The following is a 27,299-nucleotide window of genomic DNA, read 5'->3' on the forward strand; positions in this document are numbered from 1 at the left end:
CTAAATCTTTTGGTCTTATTATGATCATGCAGAATCTGAATGGAAATGTAAAGCTAGCAATCCTCTGTAAATGCTGTCTTACCTGTTTAGTTCCAGAATTATCTATTTTTGACTTTCAGGGCACTATCCTTTCCATTTTCTTGTTGTAAGACTGTTTATTATTTTGAGTTTATAATAAAAATGATTTGGCTTACTGTCTTGCTATTAATTTCAATCACCACATAAAGAACTTCAGTTATGACACAGATGAACAGGATTCCATGAATCCAGCAAAGCAGTACAAGTGGGATGCTACATCAAATAATAAAAGTAGTAAGAGAATACTTGACCATCACCCTGACTGCCTCTGGTCTTGATGTATAATCGATTCACTTTTTGTGACTTACTTGGGCGAATTTGATGAGAAATAAGCGCAGATTCTTACTGTCACTTCCCAATATAAAAACAAACTCACAAATGTGGAAGTCCAAAACACGTTTACTAATTTCCACGAGACAGTGGTACAGGAATTGCTAGAAATTCTGGGTAATCTACCTGCAGATTTGTGCCAGTGTTAAACTAGCACAGGGTATCAAATGGAAAGTCTTTGGCTGCAAATAAAAAGGGGAAGCTCAAGGTGAATTGTATATTTGTTAACAATTTGTATTTGTGCAATTTTTGGTAATTATGTAAATACGTTCATTTTTATGGGAATTTAATAAATAGATTTTTAACAGTTATAATCTTTTATAGGACACATTGCAATTTCTCAGTGTTTCAAAACATCGGGGTCAGTTGTAACTAAAGTGGTGGAATTTGTGAAATACTGAATTATGAAAGGAACATCATCTTTAACTGGAGTATACTGGCAGTAGAATTAATAAGGGAGAACCAGCAAATGCAGTGTTTAAGAATATTCAGAAGGGTTTCTACAAGTCTTCTCTAACAGAAGAATTTCTATTTCCACAGTGGATGTTGGTGTACAAGGTTTCAGCATGCAGAATTAAATATCATATCTTGACAGGAACAGAAAATTGCTAACCTGGTAGAAGACAAGAACAAAAAATAGCCAAACTTTCTCAGGCCGGAAATGACTGATAAGATATGCACACACCACTACTTTATTCTTCGCTTATCACAATTGTTTGAATGGACCAGATGTCATATTTCCAAATTTGCTGAAGGTACAAAATTAGGTGGGACAATGGATTGGCAGGAGGATGTAGAGAAGCTTCACGTGAAGTAGACAGGCTGACTGAGTGAGCAAGAACAAATGGAAAAGCATCAAAAATGTGAAGTTACCCATAATGGTGAGAGATTGTGTAATGTTGATGTTATGAGATATCTAGAGCCCATGTACAAAACGCAATGAAATCCCATGTGCAGAAGCAACAAGCAACTGAGACAAAATATGTCAACATTTATCGTGAAAGGATTTCAGTACAGGGGTAATTAGAACTGGCCGAACTTATATAGGACATTGTTAGAATATAATGTACATTTTTAGTCTCCTTACTGAAAAATATACTTGCCCTTGAAGGATGATATGATTCACTAGACTGCTTGCAAGGATGATATTTTTTATCTGTATATGGAGTAATTGTATCGACTGTATTTGGTAAAGTGGCCTAGATAAAGCAGACAACATAATCAAAGGCCCAGTCACCCAAGACATTCTCTCTTCCATCCCCTCCCATTGGAGAGAAGATACAAAAGCCTGAAAACACACAGTCAGCAGGCTCAAGGACAGTTTCTGTCCCACTGTTGAATGGTTCTCTGCATAATAAGATGAATTAGTGACCTCAGAATCCATTTCATTTTGGTCAAATCAAGAAAGCGGGCAACAAGTCATACTTGTGAGATTCTGAGCTAGTCACTGTAAAAGAAAAATAGTACTCAAAGTATAACATGATTGTCATTACAATCCGTGGGACAAGTTGTTTATTTGAGTTTAATTCAGCAGCATTTATTGTGATGCAGCAATTTTTCACCATAAACTGTAATTTGGCAATAAACAGCTTTTAACAACGTATTTATTCTAATTTTCTATCAACACTATTTCAGGGAGCTGCTCAATATAGAATTCAATAGATAATAAATGCACCATTCTACTACAACAACAATTACACATCATTTTGATGATTTTATAGCAATATGTTGTTCAATTCTCACTTGTTCACCAATTCCCAATTCATTTTTAAAAATAACTGCCATATTTCCTTCAAAACTGATGCATATGATCCTTCAATTTTTTTTAAAAAGTGGGATACTTCAAAAGTGAGGAGATACAATACAGCAAAAATCTGTGGAAGGAGGATTGGAAAGCTTTTTAAAGTCAAATGACGATTAAACTAGCCATAAAGGAGAAAATTGATGAAGTAGGAAGGTAGTAGTAGGCAACTGTGGATCCCAGGGGATCATGGGTTTAGGCCTCTGGTGCACTTTGTCCTCTCCAGGGTGCAAGCCTGGGCGGGAAGATTTGACGAACTAGCTGTTGCCCATGCAGCAGGTTTCGCATCTCCACGTTACTGGTGTAGTCCAAGGGAAGGGCAACCGCCGATACAGACGTTGCCAGAGTGAAGTTATAAACAACATTGAACTGCTTTAGGGACCTGGCACCAGATTTCTTCCTTGGGGAGCCTTTCCCTAGGGTGGGTATGGCTGCAAGGCAGCAGATGTTTAAACTCACGAGTTTCCTTCTCCCAGGCGGGCTGCCATCCAAGGCTGATGAGCCCCACCAGCCCGAAGTATGAAGGTAAGCTAGTCAATAATCTGAAAGAGAATACCAGAAGTTTTTTTTTCCAGATGTATGAAGAATGAAAAAGATTTAATACTGCTTATTGGACAACTGGAAAAGAAATGCTGGTGTGGTACTTTTCTGCTTCACTGTCAGGGAGCAGAAGTGACTGTGGATGCCATTACTAAGGATAATGTGGTTGGGGTGCTGAAAGGTCTGAAGATACCTCAGGGTTCTGAAAGATGCAGTTAAACAGACTGTGGATTTGTTAATAATGATCTTTCAAGAATTACATAATTCTGGAGGAGTAGAAAATTGCAAATATCACTGCACTCTCCAAGAAGGGTCAGAGGCAGAAAAAGAGAAATTATGGACCAGTTAGACTGAATTCAGTGATTAGATAGGCGTTGGAGTCCATTATCATGGATGAAATTTCCATGTACTTAAAGGTGAATGACAAAATAGACCAAACTTAACATGGTATCTGCAAGTGGAAATTTTGCTTGACAATTTTTTTTAATTGTTTGAGGAAATAACAAGCAGGATAGAGAAAGGAGTGAATTTTCTTTACTTGGATTTTCAAAAAGCCTTTGACAAGGTGTCACACAAGAGGCTGCATAACAAATCCAGAGCCCATGATATGTCAAGAAGTGTATAAGCATGGATAGAGGATCCACTGACTGGCAGGTGGCAAAGTGTTGGAAAAAAGGAGAGAGGTTTGGTTATCTGCTGATGACTAGTGGTGAGCCACAAGGCTTGGTATTGGGACTGCTTCTTCTCATGTTATATCCCAATGAAGAAATTGATGGCTTTATGTCCAGGTTTGGCGATGATGTGAGGATAGGTGGAGGTGCAGGTCATGTTGAGGAAGCATGGAGTCAACTGAAGGATTTAGACAGATTTAGAGAATGGGCAAAGAAGTGGAGATAGAATACAATGTTGGGAAGTGTATGGTCATACACTTTAGTCAAAGGGCAAAAGATGCAGACTATTTTCTCAGTGGGGAGAAAATTGAAAATTTAGACTTGCAAAGGGATTTTCAAGTTCGTGCAGGATTTTCTACAGGTTAACTTACAGGTTTAATCGGTAATGAAGGCAGGGAATTGCAATGTTAGCATGCATTTTGAGGAGAATATTAGAATAAGGTTTTAATGGGAAGCTTTATAAGGTATTGGTCATACCACTGACTTTGGAGAGGGTTTGGAGGAGGTTCACTGGAATGATCCCAGGAAGGAAAGAGTTAATGTATGAGGAGAGTTTGGTGGCTCTGGGCCTGTACTCACTCAAGGATGAGGGAAGATCTCATTGAAACCTGTTGAATATTAAAAGGCCTGCAGTAGACAGTGGATGTTTCCTATAGTTTAGGACCAGAGGGCATAGCCTCAGGATATTGGGCCATTAGAGGAGGAATTTCTTTACAATAGCTTAGGATTGGTTATGGAATAGGTTATTCCCTGGAGTGTAGAAGAATGAGGGGAGACTTAATAGAGGTATATAAAATTATGCTGGGTATAGATAGAGTGAATGCAAGCAGGCTTTTTCCACTGAGGCTAGGGGAGAAAAAAACCAGAGGACATGGGTTAAGGGTGAAGGGGAAAATGTTTGAAGGGAACATGGGGGGGGGGGGCTTTTTCACACAGAGTGTGGAATGAGCTGCCAGATGAAGTTGTAAATGCAGGCTCACTATTAAAATTTAAAAAAACTTGGACAGGTACATGAGAGAGTGTATGGAGGGATACAGGCCTGGTGCTCATCAGTGAGACTAGGCAGAAAAGTGGTTCGGCACAGCCAGGAAGGGCCAAAAGGCCTGTTTCTGTGCATTAATGTTCAATGGTTCTATGATTCTATCATTTTGTAATTTTCTTTTAATACCCTCAAATTTGAAGGAGTGGTTTGCATCTTGTGACTGTCATCTGCATCTGCTTCTACTCGTCTTCCAATATCTGCTCCTTGTTTTTGTCAGGATATGAAGGAGAGCAAATGATGAGTTGAGCAAGATGTGCTCAGACACTACAGTATGGTCATTCATTAATGAAACCTGCCTTTTCAGCATTTATCAGTAGTTCTAACAGAATGGTTTCAACAAAGTAAGACAGCAACCAGTGAAGTAAATGTGATCTCATCAAGCATCTAGAACTTCAGTACCTGTCACTTTCAAAATTGAGTGAAGGAATTTTCATGGATATCCATCACTGTCTACTTCGACAAATACATTGAGGTCAAGTCCAAGATGGACTGGGTAGTGTTTGAGTATGACTGAAACCAGCCCTGTCTCACACACCCCTGAAGAAGAACAGGGCAAGGACAAGGATTCCACTGATGAAACCCAAAGCCTTCTGCAATCAACAATAGCTTCGCTTCTAAGTGTTCCTGCATCACTTTTACAATATCTGCAAAGCTCATTTCTGCACCTATCATTGAAGCAGTCAAATATCAAAGCCAATAGTATACATTCAAACCTGAAGAACTCAGCAAAATTGGCTCTCGCTTCTCGTTGGCAATTTCCTTTGCTTCACAATCCTGTTCAGTATACATGAGGCAATTACCCGTAGGGTCATCAAACTCGGGCCGATGTAGACAGACATTTCCGATAGTTTAACGATTACTATCAGCCGGTACTCATTTCTGAAACCTGAATTCTCCCGTTTTGTGAGTTTAACAAAGTTTCCGAAGACCGTCTCTGCAACTGCTGGGCTGCGCTAACTGTTTTATTAACTTCCAACTTCTCGCTCCACTTTTACAGGTCGGCAGTCATCTCGGCTTCATTTTAAAACATTTTTAAAAATCCGGAGCGAATTTCGCCTTTGAATTTTAACGAATAGGGGGTCACGTGGTAGTGCGATTACGTCAAGTTAACGGTTTTTTAAACACTTTGCCCCAAGTTAATTATTTAACAGAACAAGAATGCTTAATCAACGGCATATTTACAAGATATCTCACAGATTATTGAAATAGCCAGTTCCAAATTTCCAGAGGACATAGGTTACTAACTGTCGCGCTGACGTCACGCGCTTGCGCAGTCTTGTTTCTCTCTTCCCCGGAAATCCTGAGTCGTCCACTCACAGCCTTCTTGCTCCGAATCCGTATTATAGCTTTCAGTTCCCACTGTTTTAAGAACATCGGAGGTAATTTATTAAAGTTTTTTAGTCAGACCCAAATAGGTGGCGCCGAACGGAGGACAGAGTATTCAAATGCAGGATGTCTGGCCTCCCTATGGCTGAGGGGAGTGAATAGCTTCAGATGGCTTTTGAAATTGTGAAGTTCAGTGCTCACAAGGGGGTGGCTGAGGTTCAATGCAGCTCATCACTGCTACTGATTAAGATCATTATTTTCACCCAGTCATACAAATGAAAGAAAATTAGAGTTACCGGAATAATTCTATTCGCAGACAACATAGTAAATTTTAAATATATATTTATTGTTACGTACCCCGTAACAGGGTGTCTGACCAGCAGAGAAAGAAGAAACCGTTGGAGTCTGGTGGTACTGTATTCAAAGGTGTTTATTAGTAAAATAAGCAAAACAATACCAATAATGAAAAAATATATATAACACAAGTTAGCAATAATAAACCTAAAAGTGTAGGAATAATAATAAGCAATAATAAACAAGCTCTACCGATATATGGGGTAAATGAATTGTCATAGAAAAGTATAAAGTTCAGTTCATGAGTGCTGAGGTAGGTATGGTTGTTGTGTTGTAATCGTTGTGTGGTAGTGGCCATTCAGTTATGGCCCCTCTGTCATCCAGCTAGACCGTTCTTCTGTGGTGGACCCGTCACTCTGGCATAAGTGGACACACACACACAAGTTTCCACCGGCCCTGCTGTAACACTGTGAGCTTTAACTGACCGATCTCCTGGTTTGGTCTCCGATGCCCCCACCGTTCCTGTGGGTTCCAACACTCAATCAGTGTCCACTGGTGTGTCTGAAGGGTGTCTCTCCAGACCTGTCTTTTATCCCTACTCACGGGGTCTCAGCTATCAATCAATTTTGAATGACTGTGTCCATCAAACCAGCCTTCTGAGGAATGTTAATGAGCAAAATAGTAGAAGATAAATAACCCTTCCAGAAGTCATAATACAGTAAATCAACAGTCTCTCTCCCCTCTCTTATCTGTAACAGATGTTCTTGCATGTTTTCCATCTCTCTCATGAGAGAGCATAGCAACAGTAATGGTTCGTGGTTCTCGGGGGGATGGTTAACTCTGCACCCCATTGTCCCATCAGAATTGTTCATCACTCAACATTATTAATGCACAAAAATACAACTGCAGATGCTGTGGATCAAAGAATACGTACACAACACTGGAAGAACTCAGCAGGTCAGGCAGCATCCGTGAGAAAAGAGGAGTCAACGTTTCCGGCCGAGACCCTTCATTAGGAATGGGGGGGGGGGGGAGAAGAGAGGGCCGCCACCTTCAACAGGACCCCACCACCAAGCACATCTTTCCCTCCCTACCCCTCTCAGCTTTTCGCAGGAATCGTTCCCTCCGCGACTACCTGGTCCACACATCCCTCCCCACAGAACTCCCACCTGGCACTTATCCCTGCAAGCGCAAATGCTACACCTGTCCCCACACCACCACCATTCCGGACCCCAGACAGTCCTTCCAGGTGAGGCAACACTTCACCTGCGAGTCTGCTGGAGTCGTCTTTTGCATCCGGTGCGGACTCCTTTACATCGGCGAGACCCGACGCAGACTGGGGGACCGCTTCGTCCGTCACAATAGATAAGACCTCCCGGTTGCCACCCACTTAAACTCTGCCTCTCATTCCCATCTAGTTATGTCCATACATGGCCTCCTCTACCGCCAAGATGAGGTCAAACTCAGGCTGGAGGAGCAATACCTCATCTACCGTCTGGGTAGCCTCCAGCCTGGAGGTATGAACATTGAATTCTCCAATTTCCGGTCATTCCCTTCCCCTATCCCAGGTCTCTCTCTGCCTCTCTCCCCTTTCAACTTTCTACAGTTCTTTCATGCTTATCCCCTCCCCCTTTATCTTTTCTCTGATTGGCTTTCCACCTGGCGCCTCTAGGCCCTACCCCTCCCCTATATTACTGGGCTTCGGCCCTCTCTTCCCTCCCCCCCCATTCCTGATGAAGGGTCTCGGCTCGAAACGTTGGCTACTCTTTTCTCACGGATGCTGCCTGACCTGCTGAGTTCTTCCAGCGTTGTGTACGTATATTTATTAATGCACGCCCCCACTGGTTTCCTTCAACGCGGGGCTGTTCCTGCCACAACTACGTGTAAACATTGTTTCGCTGTTTATGAAATATCACGTTTTCCATTAATGGCGTCATAACTATACAAGTGGTTTTGCAAATTTGCAAAAGCCTGGCCACTGACTGCGTCGTCCTTTCCCAAAGAAAGAGGTCGCGGATTTTCTTGCCCCAATTTGCGCGGGAATCCACACGGTGGTCACGTGGTTCTGTTCTCCGCCATCGTCAGCGAGCGCATGCGCAACTCTGTTGTCCCGGTGAGATAGGCAAAGTGCTTGGAGACCAGGAGGAGGATCAGTGAAAGAGGAAGGGCGTTCAGAGACAGGAGAATGACGGCAGAGCAGGTGGTAGCAACTGAAGAATGGCTCAGGGACAAGGCACAGTTGAGTAACGTCAGATCAGGTGAGAGACTGGGGGGCTGTGGGTGCGGGTCTCAGCCTGGGCTCCAATGCTGGGGTGGATAGTGTCCTGGATAAGACAGCAGCTATCACATCTTCATGAGCAGTTAGTGTTATACTTGTGGTGGAGAGCGCTCAGTAATTTCTCGCTCCCCCTCTTCCCCCCCTTCCCCTCTCCCCTCCCTCCCTTGACATTCTGCTTTCATTGGGCTGACTGTGGGCACTACCCCCCAGTATATTCTTGTAATCGGTAGGTTTTTTGGTGACTTCCCGACATACACTGGAGAATGTTCCATTTCTTTAGTAATTGGGATGTGTAAACGTGTATATATTGTATCTATACAGTTTATAATGAAGATACTTATGTTGATTTTGTAATATCATTGTAAGTACATTGTAGAGTGTATCATATTCTGAATCGTATTGTCTTAAGGTTACTGCGGGGAATTAGAGATGGGATATGCGTGTGATGCCCAGAGGAACATGGTGGATCACTGTCGTAGCAGATGGACAGGGAGTGTGAGAGAGAGCCAGGAGTTAACACAGGACCAAGTATTGAGCTGTTGTCACTGGGGCAGAGGAAGAGGGGTGAAGTAAGCAGCTGGGAAGATGAGAGATGAAAAAGATAAAGGAGAAGGAGGAATCTGACAGGAGAGGGTAGAAGACCATGGAAGAAATTTAAGAGTGATAGGCAGGGAAGGAGGTGAAGTGAGAGGAAGAAACAGGAATGGGAATGGTGAAGTGGGTAATTACCAAATGTACTCTGGGAAAAGAAACAGAGCTGATGTTTTAGTTCGGTGACCTGATGTCAAATTATGCATTTCAAGTGTAAACAGTTTCTGCTTCCATTGATGCTGCCTGGCCTGATCTATTCAGTCCTTAGGGTATTTTATGATTTTAGTTCAGACAAGCATCTGCAGTTTTTGAGAATTTGCATCACAAGCTTTTATCTATTGTTGAGTCGTGAGGTTCAAATGAACCCGGAATTTCATTGCACTTTGGTGTATATGACAGTAATGTAACTTAATGTTTTAAATTTTTACATCTTACACCTGATATTTGCTGCAGTGTTTTATCTCAAATGTCTAAAAGAAAATGAGTTTTGAGCCTCTCACATTTCTACTTTTGGAGTCCACACACTTTTTGCTTCACAAAAATGCTTTTATTTTGTTGATAAAATATGACTATATGAATGTTTATGTATAAAGAAATCACTTAACATGACAATTGATTTCTTTACTGACTTTGGATGTCATTTGTGTTGGTCCAAACATAGGCAATCAGGTTGAGAGAAAACTTAAACAGAATAACTTTATTGAAGATGATATTTCTGTACAGAACATAATATTGCAGTTAATGTATCAGAATCATGCCAGGTACCAAGGTCAGTCCTTGGGAGTATATTGTATCTGTATACTCTGCACTGTATTCCTCTGAAATGGAAGTAAGCCCATATAATCTATTCCACTGAACTTAACAGACACAAAGTACTGGAGGAACTCAGCAGGTTAGGTAGCACTTATTTGTTTGGGGTACACAATACAGTATATTGTTATACATACAACAAGGAACCCTTTGGAAGGGGAAGCTAGCTACCTGCATGTTTACAACGGAACAGTAGTTAACTGTCTTGTAACAGAGGGAAGGTAAATTTGGACAAAGAAAGAATCTGTTTCTTTGCCAGGATAAATTAGTCTTATTAAAATAATGCAGTTTATTTAAAAGAATATTCCAATTTGTTGGTCAAAAATTGAAGATGGGCAGTGCCATGTTGATATTTATGTTGTCCATATATAAACTGGTGTTCATTAATTGCTTTGACTACAAGATCACAGTGTGTCTTTCTACGTTCATGATTCATTCATTATTCATTCACTAGGAATTGGACTTTCAAACCAATAGCCTTTGGATAGATATGATAAATAGCTGCTCCTCCTCTCCATCATCCTCAACATGAGTGCCCTCCAGGGCTGTGTGTTGTGGCCACACTGTATATTCGGCACGTGAAAACACACGACTAATTACACTGTCAAGTTTGCCGACATCATGACCGTGCTGAGGCTCTTCCCAACAATGACAATATGGCTAAGAGAGGGGAGATGAAAGAAGCTGAGGCCTGATGACTGGCAAATAACCTCTTCATCAATGTCCGCAAGAGAAAGTAGATAGTTATGTGGAAAGCCAGAAGTGCAATATAGAGACTTACAGGGAAATTAAGGACACAGCTCATATTTTATAATAATGCCAGTGGAGTGTCGCCAATCATCGCAGGACCTGCCATCATTTTCTGTATAAGAGATATTTTGTCCTTGACTGTTGCTTGGCAGTTAATTTGCAAATCAACAACCTGGATATTGTTCATGGATGCTTTTTATTTTTCCCAAAATTTCTGCAAGTTTTATTTTCTCAAGACAATCTTTGAAAATACATTTTGTGATCCTGTTCAATGTTGTAAGAAAACAAATTGCAATTGTAGTGTTTACACAGACATGGAGGAAACAAATACGGATTGCATTTCAGAAATATGTCATTGGTGAAGGAGTGAAGGAGCGATGTATTTAAATTATTTGCCTTCTCCCTTAGATGAGGTGGAGAATCTGTCACTGCATGGATCCTACCATGAAAAAATTGTCACTCTTGGTGATTCATTGTTGAATTTCAAAAGACTGAAGTCATTAGACTTGTCAAGAAATGCAATTGTCAGTCTGGAGGTAAGTGTACTCTTCTCCTTGTCTTCTAATGTCTTCCAACTTTGCATCTGAACATGGGTTCTTCAGTCTTTATTATCTTAATTTAAATGATTTGTGGAGTTCAGACGAAACATGGGTGAGGTGCAGTTTTGCATTTCTGCTCAATAGCATCATATTAATGCCCAAAACATGCAGAAAATAATGTAAGGAAATTATTTTCACTGAAATCTCTGAATCGTTGATGGACTGTATCATGTTGATAGCTAACCAACAGTTCCATAAGAGAACTGTACTGAGAAGGTTGCAGGCTTCTATGCATTGAGTCCAGGAATGATGTGTACTCTGCTGAGAAGCCAGTCACTCTTTGTAACATATGGATCAGTTTTACATGAGTCACACTGGTGTAGCCATTGTTCCCATTTACCTAAATAAAATTGTCAATCATCATTAACTGAACAGGTTATTCTTTATTGGTATTTATTCCTGTTTTGTTGTGTTCTGTATTTTCCAATTTGTGTTTGGAGAGAAACTCCTGTGATCCATCAGCATCATTTTTCTTTTAAGAAAGAAGGTTCAGGGTGTTATTTTGAGTTGAGATTAAAAATGGAAGTGCAGCTTTAAAGATCTAGAATGCTGATGTGAACTAGGTGGTAAATATTTGTATTAAAGCTAACCAGTGCCTTTGCATAATAATACAACTCACAAGTCAATTTCGCTTTGATGATTGGATCCAATGGGCCAAGACTTGATGGGAAATGGAACCAAGCTGATGCTGAATTGCTACAATTGTACCGTGCAGAGCATTCACCGTGCAGGCTGCTTCACTGTCCAGTGAAGTGTTGTCTACTGCTCAGGATTAAAGAAGCTTCAGAGAGATATAAATAGCTGCCTTAAGGGTACTAGCCTCTCTGCTATCCAAGATGTCTTCAAAAGATGGTGTCTCAGAAAGACACCGTCCATTATTAATGACCTCCCATCAGCCAGGACGTGCCTTCTTCTGATTATTACCATCAGGAAGGTGGTACAGAAGCCTAAATGCACGCACTCAGTGATTCAGGAACAGCTTCTTCTGCTGCTACCCAAGTTCTGAATGTTTATTGAACACTACCTCACTTTATTTATTTTCTTTTGCACCATTTTTAATTTACCTATTTAAGATGTGTTATATACTGATTGTAATCAATTTATTTGTTTTTTATTTGTATTGCTTTCCACTACTGCCGCTAAGTTCACAAATCTCACGACATTTGCCGCTAATATTAAACCTGCTTCTGATTCACTATTTCTCAGTACATGTGTCTTTCTCTTGAAAGTTACTGTACTTGAAGACACATTTTTCCCTGGATTTTCCCAATCTGACATTGGTGGATGTAACGATCGGGTAGATACCATGGAATAAATCGCAATTAGTGAGTCCATTCATTTAAATGGAAATGAAAGGCTCTAAGAAGACCTTGCTGAGTGCGCTTAAATACCCTAATATAATTTTAAGCATTTCCTCTGTTTCATTTAATTTTCTTTCATAATTTGAAACCTTTTTGAGGTATTTTAATCCCTCAATGAATCTTCACAGTATTTTGAAATCTTTGTGTTATCACAAATATTCATCTGTTTTCAAAATCGTGAAACACATGAATATTGGATAAGTTGGTTCAGTTTGTGTGCCTGATAGACAACTGTTGTATACATTTTGCTTTCTCAGACAGAACCCATTGTAACAGTTCTTACAATTAGAGTTGATTGAATCTCCAGTTTCAGTCTATTGACGCTGACAGATTTGTAACATAATTTGTTGTCACATTTGGTTTTAAAATGTTTCTTGGGGAAAAATTAGACAGTGCAGTATTAAGTTCATAAGTGTCAGTTGTTTCATGAATAACTAACTGTAAGTCTTCCCTTGTGTAGGGTTTGGAGTGTTTACAGGAACTGGAAGAATTAAGCCTGTATTTTAATAACATTCAGACTTTGAAAGAAATTTCCAGCTTGCGCCATCTGATCCATTTAACTGAACTAGATTTACGGCTAAATCCAGTTACACGCACCGAGGAGAATTATAGGCAGTATGTAATTCGCCTCTTACCAAATCTGCAGAAATTAGGTAAGCATGAGTCATTTAACATCAAGTTGTCTGACTTGTAACATATTGTGCTGTTTGAAATTGTGCTGGTATTGTTTGGTGTGAAACCAGCAGACCCGAGTTTAATTACATGAAAACTCGAATAATCTGACAAGTGAAGAGTCCTGATGATTTGACATCTGGCTCGCCGAGTAAAGTTTGCCAGAGATTTTTTATTACTGGAAGGAGAAATCAATATTTATGGTACATTTTGGAGGCTACCCAAACAGAATATAAAGTGTTAGTCCATCACCCAGAAGGTGGCCTCACCTTCGCACAAGAGGCAGCCATGGAGCAACATGTTGGAATAGAATATAAGTCAGAATTAAAATGCTTTGCCACTGTGAAACACCACTTTCCATGACAAAGCAGTCACCCAGTTTCCAATGGGACTCAACAATATAGAGGAGGCCATATTGAGAGTACCAGACACAATAGATGACTCCAGCATATTCACTGGTTAAATATTGCCACACCTGGAAGTACTGTTTGGCACCCTGAATTGAGAGGAAGGGAGTACATGAACAGAGAGTTGCAGCACTGTGGGGAGGGATGAATAGACAAGGAAAGCGCAGAGTACGTGATCCTTGTGAAAGATCAGGGGTGGGAAGTTGGTAAAATACCTTTACTGGTTGCATGCTTTTGGAAAGGCAGTAGTTGTGGAGGGTGACTTGTTAGATCCGGAGGATCATCAGGTGGTAAGTGGGGACAAGAGGACACTGTTAAGGTTGAGTTTAAAGAGAATTGTGTGGAAAAAAGAAAAAATATCCAGTACACTAAAATGTCTTGTAGATGAGAGGGGTCAGACTAGGATTGCCCAATAAGTTCAAGCTGACAGAAATGCAACGGAAGCTCAAGTAACAACACGTTACAAGAGTGGTATGCAGAAGAGCTTCTCTGAATGCACAATAGTTGAAACTTGAAGTGGATGTGCTACAGCAGCAAAAAGCCATGGACAGACATTCAGTAGTGACTGAGTGTAATTTATTCAGATAGTGAAGAAAATGACTGATTTATTTTACATGTCCTGTTTTACACAATCAGACTCACATCAATAGATTGTCAATTTTTCAATTGCTGAGTTAGGAATCAGGTATTGCACAATACTTCAAGCAGCTAATGGTTGTAGCTGTTCCTGAACCTTGGGATGTGGGATTTCAGGTTTCTGCATTTCCAGCAGGAAGAAGAGAGCGTTATCTGCATGGTGGCCACACTTGAGAGAAGATGCACAGAAATTCAGTTAGTCTGGCACCACCAATGGGCCGAGTGTGGTGGACAACTGGAGTTTTATTGGAAGTGCTTTCTTTTTCAGTTTGTTAATACGATAATTTGCTGATGTACTAATTTTTACTTTAGTAGATCTATATGTTGCATCGCTGATAATTCATCAGAATATTTCATTTGATGGACAAATTAGCAGTCAGTCCTTTCAAGTGATGTGTTCTATTGCATTTTTATTAATTGCAATATCTCAATAATGGTTTGTCATCAACAGATCTCAGACCTGTCCGTGCAGCAGAGAGAAATCCTGCCAAATTTGACTTCATTTCACAAGAACAATATGAGACATTAGAAGTAAATAAAAGGGAGAAGAGGTCAGGAAATAGTTCTGTTCTGATAATAGATATTTATCAAATAATGTAGCTGGATGAATAGGATATTGTTATTAATGTTCTCTGTTTTTATTTAACATTTTAACCTTTATGAATCAGAGAAGTTGTATTTCAATTTACTGATAGTTGTTTGATAATGACATTGGTGAAGGATTAATTGTAGAGCAGTGTGAAGCAAGCAATCCTCTGCCAATGCTATTCAAACTGTGTTGTTGCGGAGTTTTCTATTTTTTATTTCATCCCTTGTATTTTGCTTTTGTTTGAATGTTCATTACATTTGATATTATAATGAAGCCTATTTAGCTTCCTGTCTCACTATTAATTTCAGTCAGCAGATGAAGAAGGTCTTCAGCTATGACACAGATGAGCAGAATTACGTGAATCGAGAACAGATGTGCAATTGGGATGGAGCATCTAATAATCAAAGTGGTAAGTGATGTGATTCACATTTGACCATCAAACCTGACTGCCTCAGATCTTGCTGTATAATGAATTCACTTTTTGTGAATTACTTGGGCGAATTTGTTGAGAAATAATGGGCAGTTCCCGTATAGAGGTTACCCAGACAGTGGAACCCACCACCCTGAGGGTGGCCTCATCTTGGCACAAGAGGAAGCCATGGAGGAACACATTGGAATAGGATATGAATCAGAATTAAAATGCTTTGTCTCTGTGAAATAGCACTCTCAGCAGATGAAGCAGAGATGCATGATGAAGCTGTCCCCAGTTTCCGATGAGTCTCACCAATATAGAGGAGGCTGCATCAGGAGTACCAGACACAATAGATGACTCCAGCATATACACTGGTTAAATATTGCCTCATCTGTAAGGACAGTTTGGGACCCTGAATGGAGGAGAAGGGAGTACGTGAACAGGGGAGGTGTAGAACTTTGGAGGTCATTGGGGAGGGATGAATGAAAAACAAAATCACCTAGTACGTGATCCCTGTGAAAAATCCCGGGTGGGAAGTTGGTAAAATACTGTTCATGGTACCATGATTTTGGTCAGGCGTTAGTTGTGGATTGTGATGTGTTGGATACAGAGGATCATTGTGTGGTATATGAGGACAAGAGAAATTTCATCACTATTAAGGGGGAGAGATGTTGAGAGTTTACAGAGAATTGTGTGGAAAAACAAAAACTATTCGGTGAGCAAGAATTCAGTGTGCAAAATTGTCTTGTAAGTGAGAGGGTTCCAAGGAGAATTGTGCAACTAGTTCAAGTGGACAGAGGTACAACAAACTCAAGTGACAACGCGTTACAATAGTGGTATGCAGAAAAGCATCTCTGAATGCACAATAATTTGAACCTGATAATTTAAATTTGATGTGGATATGCTACAGCAGCAAAAGGCCATGAACAGACATTCAGTGCTGAATGAGTGTAATTTATACAGATAGTGAAGAAAATGACTGATTTATTTATGTTCTGTTTCACACTATCAGACATACGTCAATAGTAGTGCAAGAGATTGTCAATTGCTCAATTCCTGAGGTAGGATTAGGGTATTGCAGGTCAGTTAAAACAACTAATGTAAAATGAAACTAACGAAAGTAGCTGTTCCTGAATCTTGGGATGTGAGATTTCAGCTTTCTGTACTTCCTGCATTAAGAAGAGGGCATGATCTGCATGGTGATGAAATTTGATAATATACATCTTGAAGTTCAGTTAGTCTGACATCACCAAGGGGCCGAGTGTGGTGGACAACTGGAGTTTTACTGGAAATGCTTTCTTTTTGTATTGTTTGATGCGCTTCAGCAACTTCAGCTCTGCATTGTCTTTTTTAAATCAGGGAGTCACCCTTAAACTTGTTTCCTTAAATTCCAAAAGATGAATGTCTGTGTAAAATTATCCTGAGCCATTTTACTCTCAGGTTTTATACAGTATCTACCTGATATGCTGAATGAGGAGTGGGAGAAACTTTACGAAACTTTCTACAATATATTTAAATTATTCTTCCACAGTTTAGCCAGTAAATCCGATTGTTGATAAGTGATCTCGTTCATTCTTTATAACCATATAACAATTACAGCATGGAAACAGGCCATCTTGGCCCTTCTAGTCCGTGCCGAACGCTTACTCCCGCCTAGTCCCACCTACCTGCACTCAGCCCATAACCCTCCATTCCTTTCCTGTCCATATACCTATCCAATTGTTTTTAAATGGCAAAATTGAACCTGCCTCTACCACTTCTACTGGAAGCTCGTTCAACACAGTTACCACACTTTGAGTAAAGAAGTTCCCACTCGTGTTACCCCTAAACTCTCAACTCATGTCCTCTTGTTTGAATCTCCCCTACTCTCAATTGAAAAAGCCTATCCACATCAACTCTATCTATTCCCCTCATAATTTTAAATACCTCTATCAAGTCCCACCTGAACCTTCTATGCACCAAAGAATAAAGACCTAACTTGTTCAACCTTTCTCTGTAACTTAGGTAACATTCTAGTAAATCTCCTCTGTACACTCTCTATTTTGTTGACATCTTTCCTATAATTTGGTGACCAGAACTGTACACAATACTCCAAAATTGGCATCACCAATTCCTTGTACAATCTTAACATTACATCCCAACTCCTATACTCAATGCTCTGATTTATAAAGGCCTGCATACCAAAAACTTTCTTCACCACCCTATCCACGTGAGATTCCACCTTCAGGGAACCTATGCACCATTATTCCTAGGTCACTCTGTTCTACTGCATTCCTCACAGCCCTACCATTTCCCATGTATGCCCAAGTTTGATTATTCCTACCAAAATGTAGCACCTCACACTTAAACTCCATCTGCTATCTTTCAGCCCACTCTTCTAACTGGCCTAAATCTCTCTGCAAGCTTTGAAAACCTACTTCATTATCCACACTGCCACCTATGTTAGTATCATTTGCATACTTACTAATCCAATTTGCCACCCCATCATCCAGATCATTAATGCATGTGACAAACAACATTGGACCCAGTACAGATCCCTGAGGCACACCACTAGTCACTGGCCTCCAACCTGACAAACAGTTATCCACCACTATTTTCTGACATCTCCCATCCAGCCACTGTTGAATCCATTTTACTACTTCAATATTAATACCTAACTAACCTTCCGTGTGGAATCTTGTCAAAGGCCTTACTGAAGTCCATATAGACAACATTCACTGCTTTACACTCGTCAACTTTCCTAGTAACCTTAGAACCATAGAACACTACAGCACAGTACAGACCCTTCAGCCCTCCATGTTGTGCTAACCCATATAATCCTTTAAAAAGGTACTAAACCCACACTACCCCATCACCCTCCATTTTTCTTTCATCCATGTGCCTGTCCAAGAGGCTCTTAAATACCCCGAATGTTTTAGCCTCCACCATTCCAGGCACTCACAACCCTCTGTGTAAAAAAACTTACCCCTGATGTCTCCCCTAAACTTCCCTCCCTTAATTTTGTACATATGCCCTCTGGTGTTTGCTATTGGTGCCCTGGGAAACAGGTACTGACTATCCATCCTATCTATGCCTCTCATAATCTTGTAGACCTCTATCAAGTCCCCTCTCATTCTTCTACGCTCCAAAGAGAAAAGTCCCAGCTCTGCTAACTAACCTTGCTTTATATGACTTGTTCCCCAATCCAGGCAACATCCTGGTAAATCTCCTCTGCACCCTCTCCATAGCTTCCACATCCTTCCTATATTGAGGTAGCCAAAATTGTACACAATACTCTTAAGTGCGGTCTCACCAGAGATTTGTAGAGTTGCAACATGACCTCTCTACTCTTGAACTCAATCCCCCTGTTAGTGAAACCTAGCAACCCATAGGCCTTCTTAACTATCCTATCAACCTCTACAAAAAATTCAATAAGATTTGTCAAACATGACCTTCCACACACAAATCCATGTTGACTACTCCTAGTTAGACCCTGTCTATCCAGATAATTATATATACCATCTCTAAGAATACTTTCCATTAATTTACCCACCACTGACGTCGAACTTACAGCCGATAATTGCTAGGTTTACTCTTAGAACCTTTTTAAACAATGGCACCACATGAGCAATATGCCAATCCTCTGGCACCATCCCCATTTCTAATGACATTTGAAATATTTCTGTCAGAGCCCCTGCTATTTCTGCTATTTCTTTAAGATCAAAGTTAAATACCTGCCCAACATCCTGCTGAATTAACCTGTGCAGCTCTTGCATATTGCCAAATCATACACAGCTGATAATTTTCTGATGTACCAATTGTTCTTCTAGTAAGTCTATATGTTGCATTGCTGATAATTGCTCGGAATATTTTAATTGATGGACTAAGTCCTTTCAAATACTGATGTGTGATGTTGCATTTTTATTAATTGCAATATCTCAATAACGATTTGTCATCAATAGATCTCAGACCTGTCCGTGCAACTGAGAAAAATCCTACTGAATTTGACTTCATTTCACAAGTACAATATGAGACATCAGAAGCAGATAAAAAGGAGGAGAGGTCAGGAAATAGTTCTGTTCTTATGATATACATTTATCAAAGAATTTATCTGGATGAATAGGATATTTTTATTAATGTTCGCTGTTTTTATTTCATATTTTAACCTTTTTGAATCAGAGAAGTTGTATTTCAATCCACTGATAGTTGTTTGATAATGACATTGGTGAAGGATTAATTGTAGAGAAGTGTGAAGCAAGCAATCCTCTGCCAATGCTATCTAAATTGTGCTGTTTGCTGAATTGTCTATTTTTTATTTCATCTCTTGTATTTTGCTTTTGTATGAACATTTATTACATATGATATTATAATGAAGCCTATTTAGTTTCCTGTCTCGCTATTAATTTTAGTCAACAGATAAAGAAGGTCTTCAGTTTTGACACTGATGAGCAGAATTACGTGAATCGAGCACAGATGTGCAAGTGGGATGGAGCAGCTAATATTCAAAGTGGTAAGTGATGTGATTCACATTTGACCATCAAACCTGACTGCCTCAGATCTTGCTGTATAATGAATTCACTTTTTGTGAATTAGTTGGGCAAATTTGTTGAGAAATATGGGCAGTTCACACATGGAGGTTACCCAGACAGAATAAAAGGTGTTAGTCCACTATCCTGTGGGTGGCCTCATCTTGGCACAAGAGGAAGCCATGGAGCAACACGTTGGAATTGGTTATGAATCAGAATTAAAATGCTTTGCTACTGTGAAATACCACTCTCAGCAGATGAAGCAGAGGTGCATGATGAAGCTGTCCCCAGTTTCCAATGAGTCTCACCAATATCGAGGAAGCTGCCTCAGGAGTACCAGACACAATAAACACACCATGACTCCAGCATATTCACTGGTTAAATATTGCCTCATCTGGAAGGACTGTTTGGGACCCTGAATAGAAGGGAGGTGTATGTGAAAGGGGAGGTGTCGCACTTAGGAGATCAGTGGGGACTGATGAATGGACAAGGAAATCGCAGAGTACGTGATCCTAGTGAAAAATTGGTGTGTGAAGTTGTTAAAATACCTTTTGTGGTAGCATGCATTTGGAGAGGTGTTAGTTGTGGAGTTTGACATGTTGGATATATTGGATCATTGAGTAGTAGGTGAGGAAAAGAGAAACTCTATCACTGTTAAGGTGGGGAGGGGGAGGGATGTTGAGAGTTTACAGAGAATTGTGTGGAAAAGCAAAAGCTATCCAGTGAGCAGTAGTTCAAAGCTCAAAAACATCTTGTCAATGACAGAGGTCAGAGGAGAATTGCCCAACTAGTTCAAACTGACAAAAATGCAACGCAAACTCAAGGAACAACACGTTACAATCATGGTATGCAGAAGAGCATCTCTGAATGCACAGTAAGTTGAACATTAAAGTGGATGTGATGCAGCAGTAGAAGGCCATGAACAGACATTCAGTGGCAACTGAGTGTCATTTATACAGATAGTGAAGAAAATGTCTGTGATTTATTTTACATGTCATATTTCGCACAATCAGAAACAAATCAATGGTAGTGCAAGAGATTGTCAATTGTTGAATTGCAGAGGTAGGATTAGGGTATTGCAGGACAGTTCAAGGAGCTAATGGTTGTAGGAAAGTAGCTGCTCCTGAACATTGGAATGTGGGATTTTAGGTTTCTGTGCCTCCTGCGTCATTAAGAGGGCATGATCTGCATGGTGGTGATGCTTGACAATTGATGTCCATCAATTCAGTTAATCTGGCATCAACAAAGGGTCGAGTATGGTGGACAATTGGAGTTTTACAGGAAGTGCTTCGTTTCTGAGTTTGTTAATATTGAAGAATGGAGTAACTGTGACCTTTGGAAGAATCTATAGGCAGATTCTCTAGCTACTGAGATTCCATTTGTACAGAGTATCCAGTTTATACCAGTGTGCCAAGTCTTCTTCAATGTAGTTATGTAGTCATAATTGTTTGTATCCTTTTGGACATGCAAAACGTTTAAAACAACTGATGCACAGTCTGCATATTATTTGTTTCTTAAGATTTATTTTCTGAATCTCCCTCCAAATGACATTTAAATGTATTGACTGTTCATATGTGGATATGCAATAGATAAAGTTGCATTAGAAAATGGGGTGGGAATATGTAAGAAGAAGTAGTTTAAAGCTATGGAAATCTGTTCAATATATTGTTAAATCAGCTTAAGCAACTTCATCTCTGCATTTTCTTTTCAAATCAGGGAGTCACCCTTGAAATTGTTTCTTTATATTCCAAAAGAAGCATGCCCATGTGAAATTATCTTGAGTTATTTTTCTCTCATGTTTTATATAGTATCTGTCTGATATGCTGAATGAGGAGTGGGAGAAACTTTACGAAACTTTGTACAATATATTTAAATTATTCTTCCACAGTTTAGCAGCTCATTCATTCTTTAAAGTCAAAGTTAAATAACTGCCCAACATTCTGCTGAATTAACTGAAGCAGCTCTTGCATATTGCCAAATCATACAGAGCTGATAATTTACCGATGTACTGATTGTTGGTCTAGTAGGTCTATATGTTGCATCGCTGATTATTCCTCAAAATGCTTTATTTGATGGACTTTATTTGATAATTGCTCGGAACATTTTATTTGATGGACTAATTAACAGTCAGACCTTTCAAATACTGATGTACTGTATTTCATTAATTGCAATATCTCAACAATGATTTGTCATCAACAGATCTCAGACTTGTCCTTGCAACTGAGAAAAATCCTGCCAAATTTGACTGCATATCACAAGAACAATATGAGATATCAGAAGTAGATAAAAAGGGGGAGAGGTCAGGAAATAGTTCTGTTCTTATAATCATTTATCAAAGAACTTTACTGAATGAATAAGGTATTATTATTAATGTTCTCTGTTTTTATTTCATGTTTTAACCTTTATGAATGAGAGAAGTTATGTTTCAATCCACTGATAGTTCTTTGATAATGACATTGGTGAAGGATTAATTGTACAGGAGCAGTGTGAAACAAGGAATCCTTTGCATAGCCATCTAAGCTATGTTGTTCCAGAATTATGTATTTTTTATTTCATCCCTTGTATTTTGCTTTGGTATGAATGTTTATTACATTTGATACTATAATGATGCTGATTTAGCTTCCTGTCTCGCTATTAATTTCAGTCAACAGATGAAGAAGATCTTCAGTTATGACACAGATGAGCAGGATTACGTGAATCGAGCACAGATGTATAAGTGGGATGGAGCATCTAATAATCAAAGTGGTAAGAGATGTGATTCATATTTGACCATTAAACCCGACTGCCTCAGATCTTTCTGTACATTTTTGTGATTTACTTGGGTGAATTTGTTGAGAAATATGGGCAGTTCCTTACTGCTACTTCCCAGGATGAATGCCAGCTTACAAATGTGGAACTCCAAAACATATTGACTAATTTCCACTGGAAACTTGCTGGTAATTCTGGACAATCATTCGGGAGCCCTATGCCAGTGTTAAACAAGCACAGGGTGTCAAATGGAAGTTTTATAGCTGCCAGGAAGAATGGAAAGCTCAGGTTGAATTGCACATTGCATTCATAATTTAGTTTGAGGAAATCCATTTATTTATTTAATTATGTTAATTTTGTTCGGAACTTCATTTTCTTACATATTTAATTGTTTATGGGATATACAAAATTTTTTGAATGTTTCTGTATTATCAGTTTCATTTCTAAGGAATGAAGTGCAATTAGTGATGAAGAATGACAATAGACAATAGGTGCAGAAGTAGACCATTCGGCCCTTCGAGCCTGCACCGCCATTTTGAGATCATGGCTGATCATCTACAATCAATACCCGGTTTCTGCCTTGTCCCCATATCCCTTGATTCCCCTATCTGTAAGATACCTATCTAGCTCCTTGAAAGCATCCAGAGAATTGGCCTCCACTACCTTCCGAGGCAGTGCATTCCAGACCCCCACAACTCTTTGGGAGAAGAAGTTTTTCCTTAACTCTGTCCTAAATGACCTACCTCTTATTCTCAAACCATGCCCTCTGGTACTGGACTCTCCCAGCATCTGGAACATATTTCCTGCCTCTGTCTTGTCCAAACCCTTAATAATCTTATATGTTTCAATCAGATCCTTTCTCTTAATTCCAGCATGTACAAGCCCAGTCTCTCTAACCTCTCTGCGTAAGACAGTCCAGACATCCCAGGAATTAACCTCGTGAATCTACGCTGCACTTCCTCTACAGCCAGGATGTCCTTCCTTAACCCTGGAGACCAAAACTGTACACAATACTCCAGGTGTGGTCTCAACAGGGCTCTGTACAAATGCAAGAGGATTTACTCAATTCCCTTTGTATTAAAGTTCAACATTCCATTAGCCTTCTTCACTGCCTGCTGCACTTGCTCATTCACCTTCAGTGACTGATGAACAAGGACTCCTAGATCTCTTTGTATTTCTCCCTTACCTAACTCTACACCGTTCAGATAATAATCTGCCTTCCTGTTCTTACTCCCAAAGTGGATAACCTCACACTTATTCACATTAAACGTCATCTGCCAAGTATCTGCCCACTCACCCAGCCTATCCAAGTCACCCTGAATTTTCCTAACATCCTCATCACATGTCACACTGCCACCCAGCTTAGTGTCATCAGCAAATATTGCAGGAACAATATTTTGAAAAGAATAATGCACATGGAATTATGAGAAGAAAATCATCTTTGACTGGACTATATTGCCAGCAGAGTAGCCTAGGGAGAACTAGAAGATTGAGTGTATAAGAATTTTCAGAAGACTTTCAATAAGAAAAATATTTTATGTTAGTATGGCGTTAGTCACTTTAACCATAAATAAATGAACTTGCTCTTGTGGGAATGAGGTATATGATTCTCTGGACTGCTACCAGGGATGGTGAGTTTGCTGTATGCAGAGATTGAGTCAGCTATAGTCGGTAAAGATGCCTGGATAAAGCAGAGAACATAAGATGGTGGCATGTTTGGAAAGTGATAGCCTCTCGGGGGCAACCAACCAAAACTAATTTGATTTGATCAAAGACCCCACCCACCATGGACATTTTCTCTTCTACTTCCTCCAATGGGACAGAAGATACAGAAGTTTGAAAGCACGTACTCACCAGGGTTGAAGGACAGCTTCTATCCCACTGCTGACTGGCCCTGCAGTTCAATATGATAGGTCTAGACCTAACAATCTACTTCATTTTTGTCCTTGTACCTTATTGTCACCCTGTACTACACTGTCACTGTAACTGTAATACTTTATTCGGTATTCCATTATTGTTTAATTCCTTATTTTATTTCAATTTGGCACAGGGATGGTTACTGGAATGAGAGTGCTGACTATGAGGTACAGGTTTCCCCCACTATTTAAAGGTAGAGCGTTCCTATGAAATGGTTCGTAAGCCAGAACGTTGTAAAGTGAAGAAGCAATTACCATTTATTTATAGGGGAAAAATTTGTGAGTGTTCGCAGACCCAAAAAATAACCTACCAAATCATGCCAAATAACACATAAAATCTAAAATAACAGTAACATATAGTAAAAGCAGGAATGATTTGATAAATACTCAGCCTATATAATGTAGGAATACTTTTCTGCAATTATTGCAGCACTGTCCACAGCAGCGAAAATCTCACGCAAACACTCGGCAGCACTCGCGGCAAAAACACGGCACAAGCGCTCCCAGCAGAAGCACTCTTTCCAGTAACCTTTAAATTATGAAGCTACCAAATAACATAAAAATACACAGCCTATATATCAGTTAATGTTGTCTACTTGGATTTTTAGAAGGTCTTTGACAAGATATCACACATATGGCTGCTTAGCAAGTTCAGAGCTGTGGTATTACAGGAAAGATACACCACTGCTTTATTTACACCAGGTATTGGCAAGAGGCAAAGTGGGAATAAAGGGAGCCTTTTCTGGGTGGCTGCCGGTGACTCATGGTGTTCCACAGGGTCTGTGTTGCTATGGCTTTAATTAGCACTCTGATCCTCTTTACATTCTGTTGGGCAGTATGTTTGCAATTATTCCAGTGAAAGTTTGAGAGCATTTTCAGACAAAACTTAGATGAAAAACAATTAACTAAATCTGAATTCTCCCAGGTTTTGTTATGGCAGAGGAAATTTCAATATCCAGCAAATAAAAGCAAATATTCTCACTCTTGGTATATTATTAAGGAAGGGTAACTGAAAGCTGCAATGTTTATAAACTGAATATTCTATTGTAAATGTAGAATGATAAAATTACCTGGTTAAGCAAAAATACTGATCTTTTCCCATTTTTCATGTTCTTAATCTGCCCAGATGTGAAATCACATACCAAATCCAGGAGCTGTAAAACTATCGATGAGGATGACAGTACCAGCATTCACAGATCAAGAATGCTTTCTACCAGCCAAATGCTGCATTATGGAACATCATCTGCTCACCGCCTTGTTGATCAACAACAGTTATTATCACCCAGCAACTCTTTAACATCCCTTCGTACAACTTGTTCAAAGAGAAGCTTTACTGACAGAAAGGTAACAAACACGGTTCATTTAACTAAGTTAATTTTTTTCCACTGTTCAGTTGTCTCTTGTATTAGGGGACTGATGTGGTATTGTGTATATGGGAAATATTTTACAACTATTCATTGATTGTATTCTTAATCATACCCCACCCCCTTGATTGAACCTACATGAGGCACTACATTTCTCACCATGAATTTACAACAACTTGGAAGGTTTTGCCTCTAGAAGATAACATCATAGAACAGAAGCCCCAGGTAAAACTGATTTGAGTGGTTTACGTTTTCAGCTAAACTTCAAAGGTGAGCTTAGGCAAAAAATTGATTGTCATTGGCACATTGTAACATCATGACAATTTCCGTTAACTCCCTTTTGTGAAAACGGGAAATATTAGAAGTTCACAGAAGAGCCAGAGAAGAGTACAGGTTTCCCCTGCTATTCGAAGGTAGAGTGTTCCTGTGAAATGGTTCGTAAGCTGGAATGTCGTAAAGTGAAGAAGCAATTACCATTTATTTATATGGGAAAAATTTGTGAGCATTTGCAGACGCAAAAAATAACCTACCCAATCATGTAAAATAACATATAAAACCTAAAATAACAGTAACATATAGTAAAAGTAGGAATGATCTGATAAATACACAGACTATATAATGTAGGAATATTTTTCTACAATTATTGCAGCACTGTCCACCGCAGCGTAAATCTCACACAAGTGCTCTCAGTAGCACTCGTAGCAGGAACACACAAAGCCACCAGCAGAAGTCACACGGCGCCAGCGCTACTGGCAGAAACTCTCTTTCCAGTAACCTTTAAGCTATGAAGCTTCCAAATAACACATAAAAATACACAGCCTATATTAAGTAGAAATAATGTACGCCCAGTGTAGCTTCACTTACCAGAATCAGGAAGACAGTGAGCACACTGATGATTGTGCATTAGGCTGAGTCGTCGGAGGTTGGGATGGTGAGAGGTAGAGGAGACTGGGGTGTCATCTCATCGTCATCTGTTTCCATCAGGGCAGACAGGTCACCTTCTTCTATGTCTGCCTGCCTCGATGTCAAAGGTCGAGTTTCGTCGTCTGATGTGGATGGCTTGAAAAACAACAGTGTGCTTGACTGCTTAGCCTTGCGCATTTTTCTATCATACAGTTCTTTGTAAGCATTCAAAACACCCTGCAAATATACCCTAAACTTACAGACCCTTTCAAAATAGAAGTCATACTTTTCTGCAGTCATTGCAGCATTGTCAATCGCAGCAAAAATCTCACACAATTGCTTCCCGTCTCCACTTTCGGGCTGTTTGCTACTGCATTTGGTTTCCTCTCCTTTCCTTTCCTCTTCATCAGTTCTTGGTCATGGGATGCTAAAACCTCTTCAACATCATCTTCGTCAACTTCCACAAGCCCTTAGCCAAACTCACTATGTCCTTACTTCGTTCACCATGATCGAAACGGTTAATTATGTCTAGTTTTACGCTAAGTGTAACACCCTTATGCACTCTTTTAGGCTTTTCCGATACCTTAGAACTCATCTTGCTAATGGATGCACAAAATAAATCGACATAAAGATGCTCATAGGCACATGTTTAAGCAATGACGGCTAGAATGCAGTT

At 39.8% G+C, this 27,299-nt stretch overlaps 1 protein-coding gene across 1 annotated transcript in view; it reads left to right on the top strand.

Annotated features, from left to right (window-relative positions):
* The first annotated feature begins 8,267 nt into the window (after positions 1–8,267).
* LOC132381311 (leucine-rich repeat-containing protein 36-like) overlaps positions 8,268–27,299 on the top strand; it is a 28,964-nt gene continuing 9,932 nt past the window's right edge. The window contains exons 1-10 of the mRNA XM_059950691.1: positions 8,268–8,340; positions 10,920–11,047; positions 12,932–13,124; positions 14,638–14,737; positions 15,084–15,184; positions 19,129–19,228; positions 19,576–19,676; positions 21,892–21,991; positions 22,337–22,437; positions 25,483–25,700. Coding sequence (XP_059806674.1) covers positions 8,268–8,340; positions 10,920–11,047; positions 12,932–13,124; positions 14,638–14,737; positions 15,084–15,184; positions 19,129–19,228; positions 19,576–19,676; positions 21,892–21,991; positions 22,337–22,437; positions 25,483–25,700 — 1,215 coding nt within the window. The remainder of the gene's footprint in view (positions 8,341–10,919; positions 11,048–12,931; positions 13,125–14,637; positions 14,738–15,083; positions 15,185–19,128; positions 19,229–19,575; positions 19,677–21,891; positions 21,992–22,336; positions 22,438–25,482; positions 25,701–27,299) is intronic.

The sequence above is a fragment of the Hypanus sabinus genome, chromosome 25 (assembly GCF_030144855.1).
Source record: "Hypanus sabinus isolate sHypSab1 chromosome 25, sHypSab1.hap1, whole genome shotgun sequence".
Lineage (NCBI taxonomy): Eukaryota > Metazoa > Chordata > Chondrichthyes > Myliobatiformes > Dasyatidae > Hypanus > Hypanus sabinus.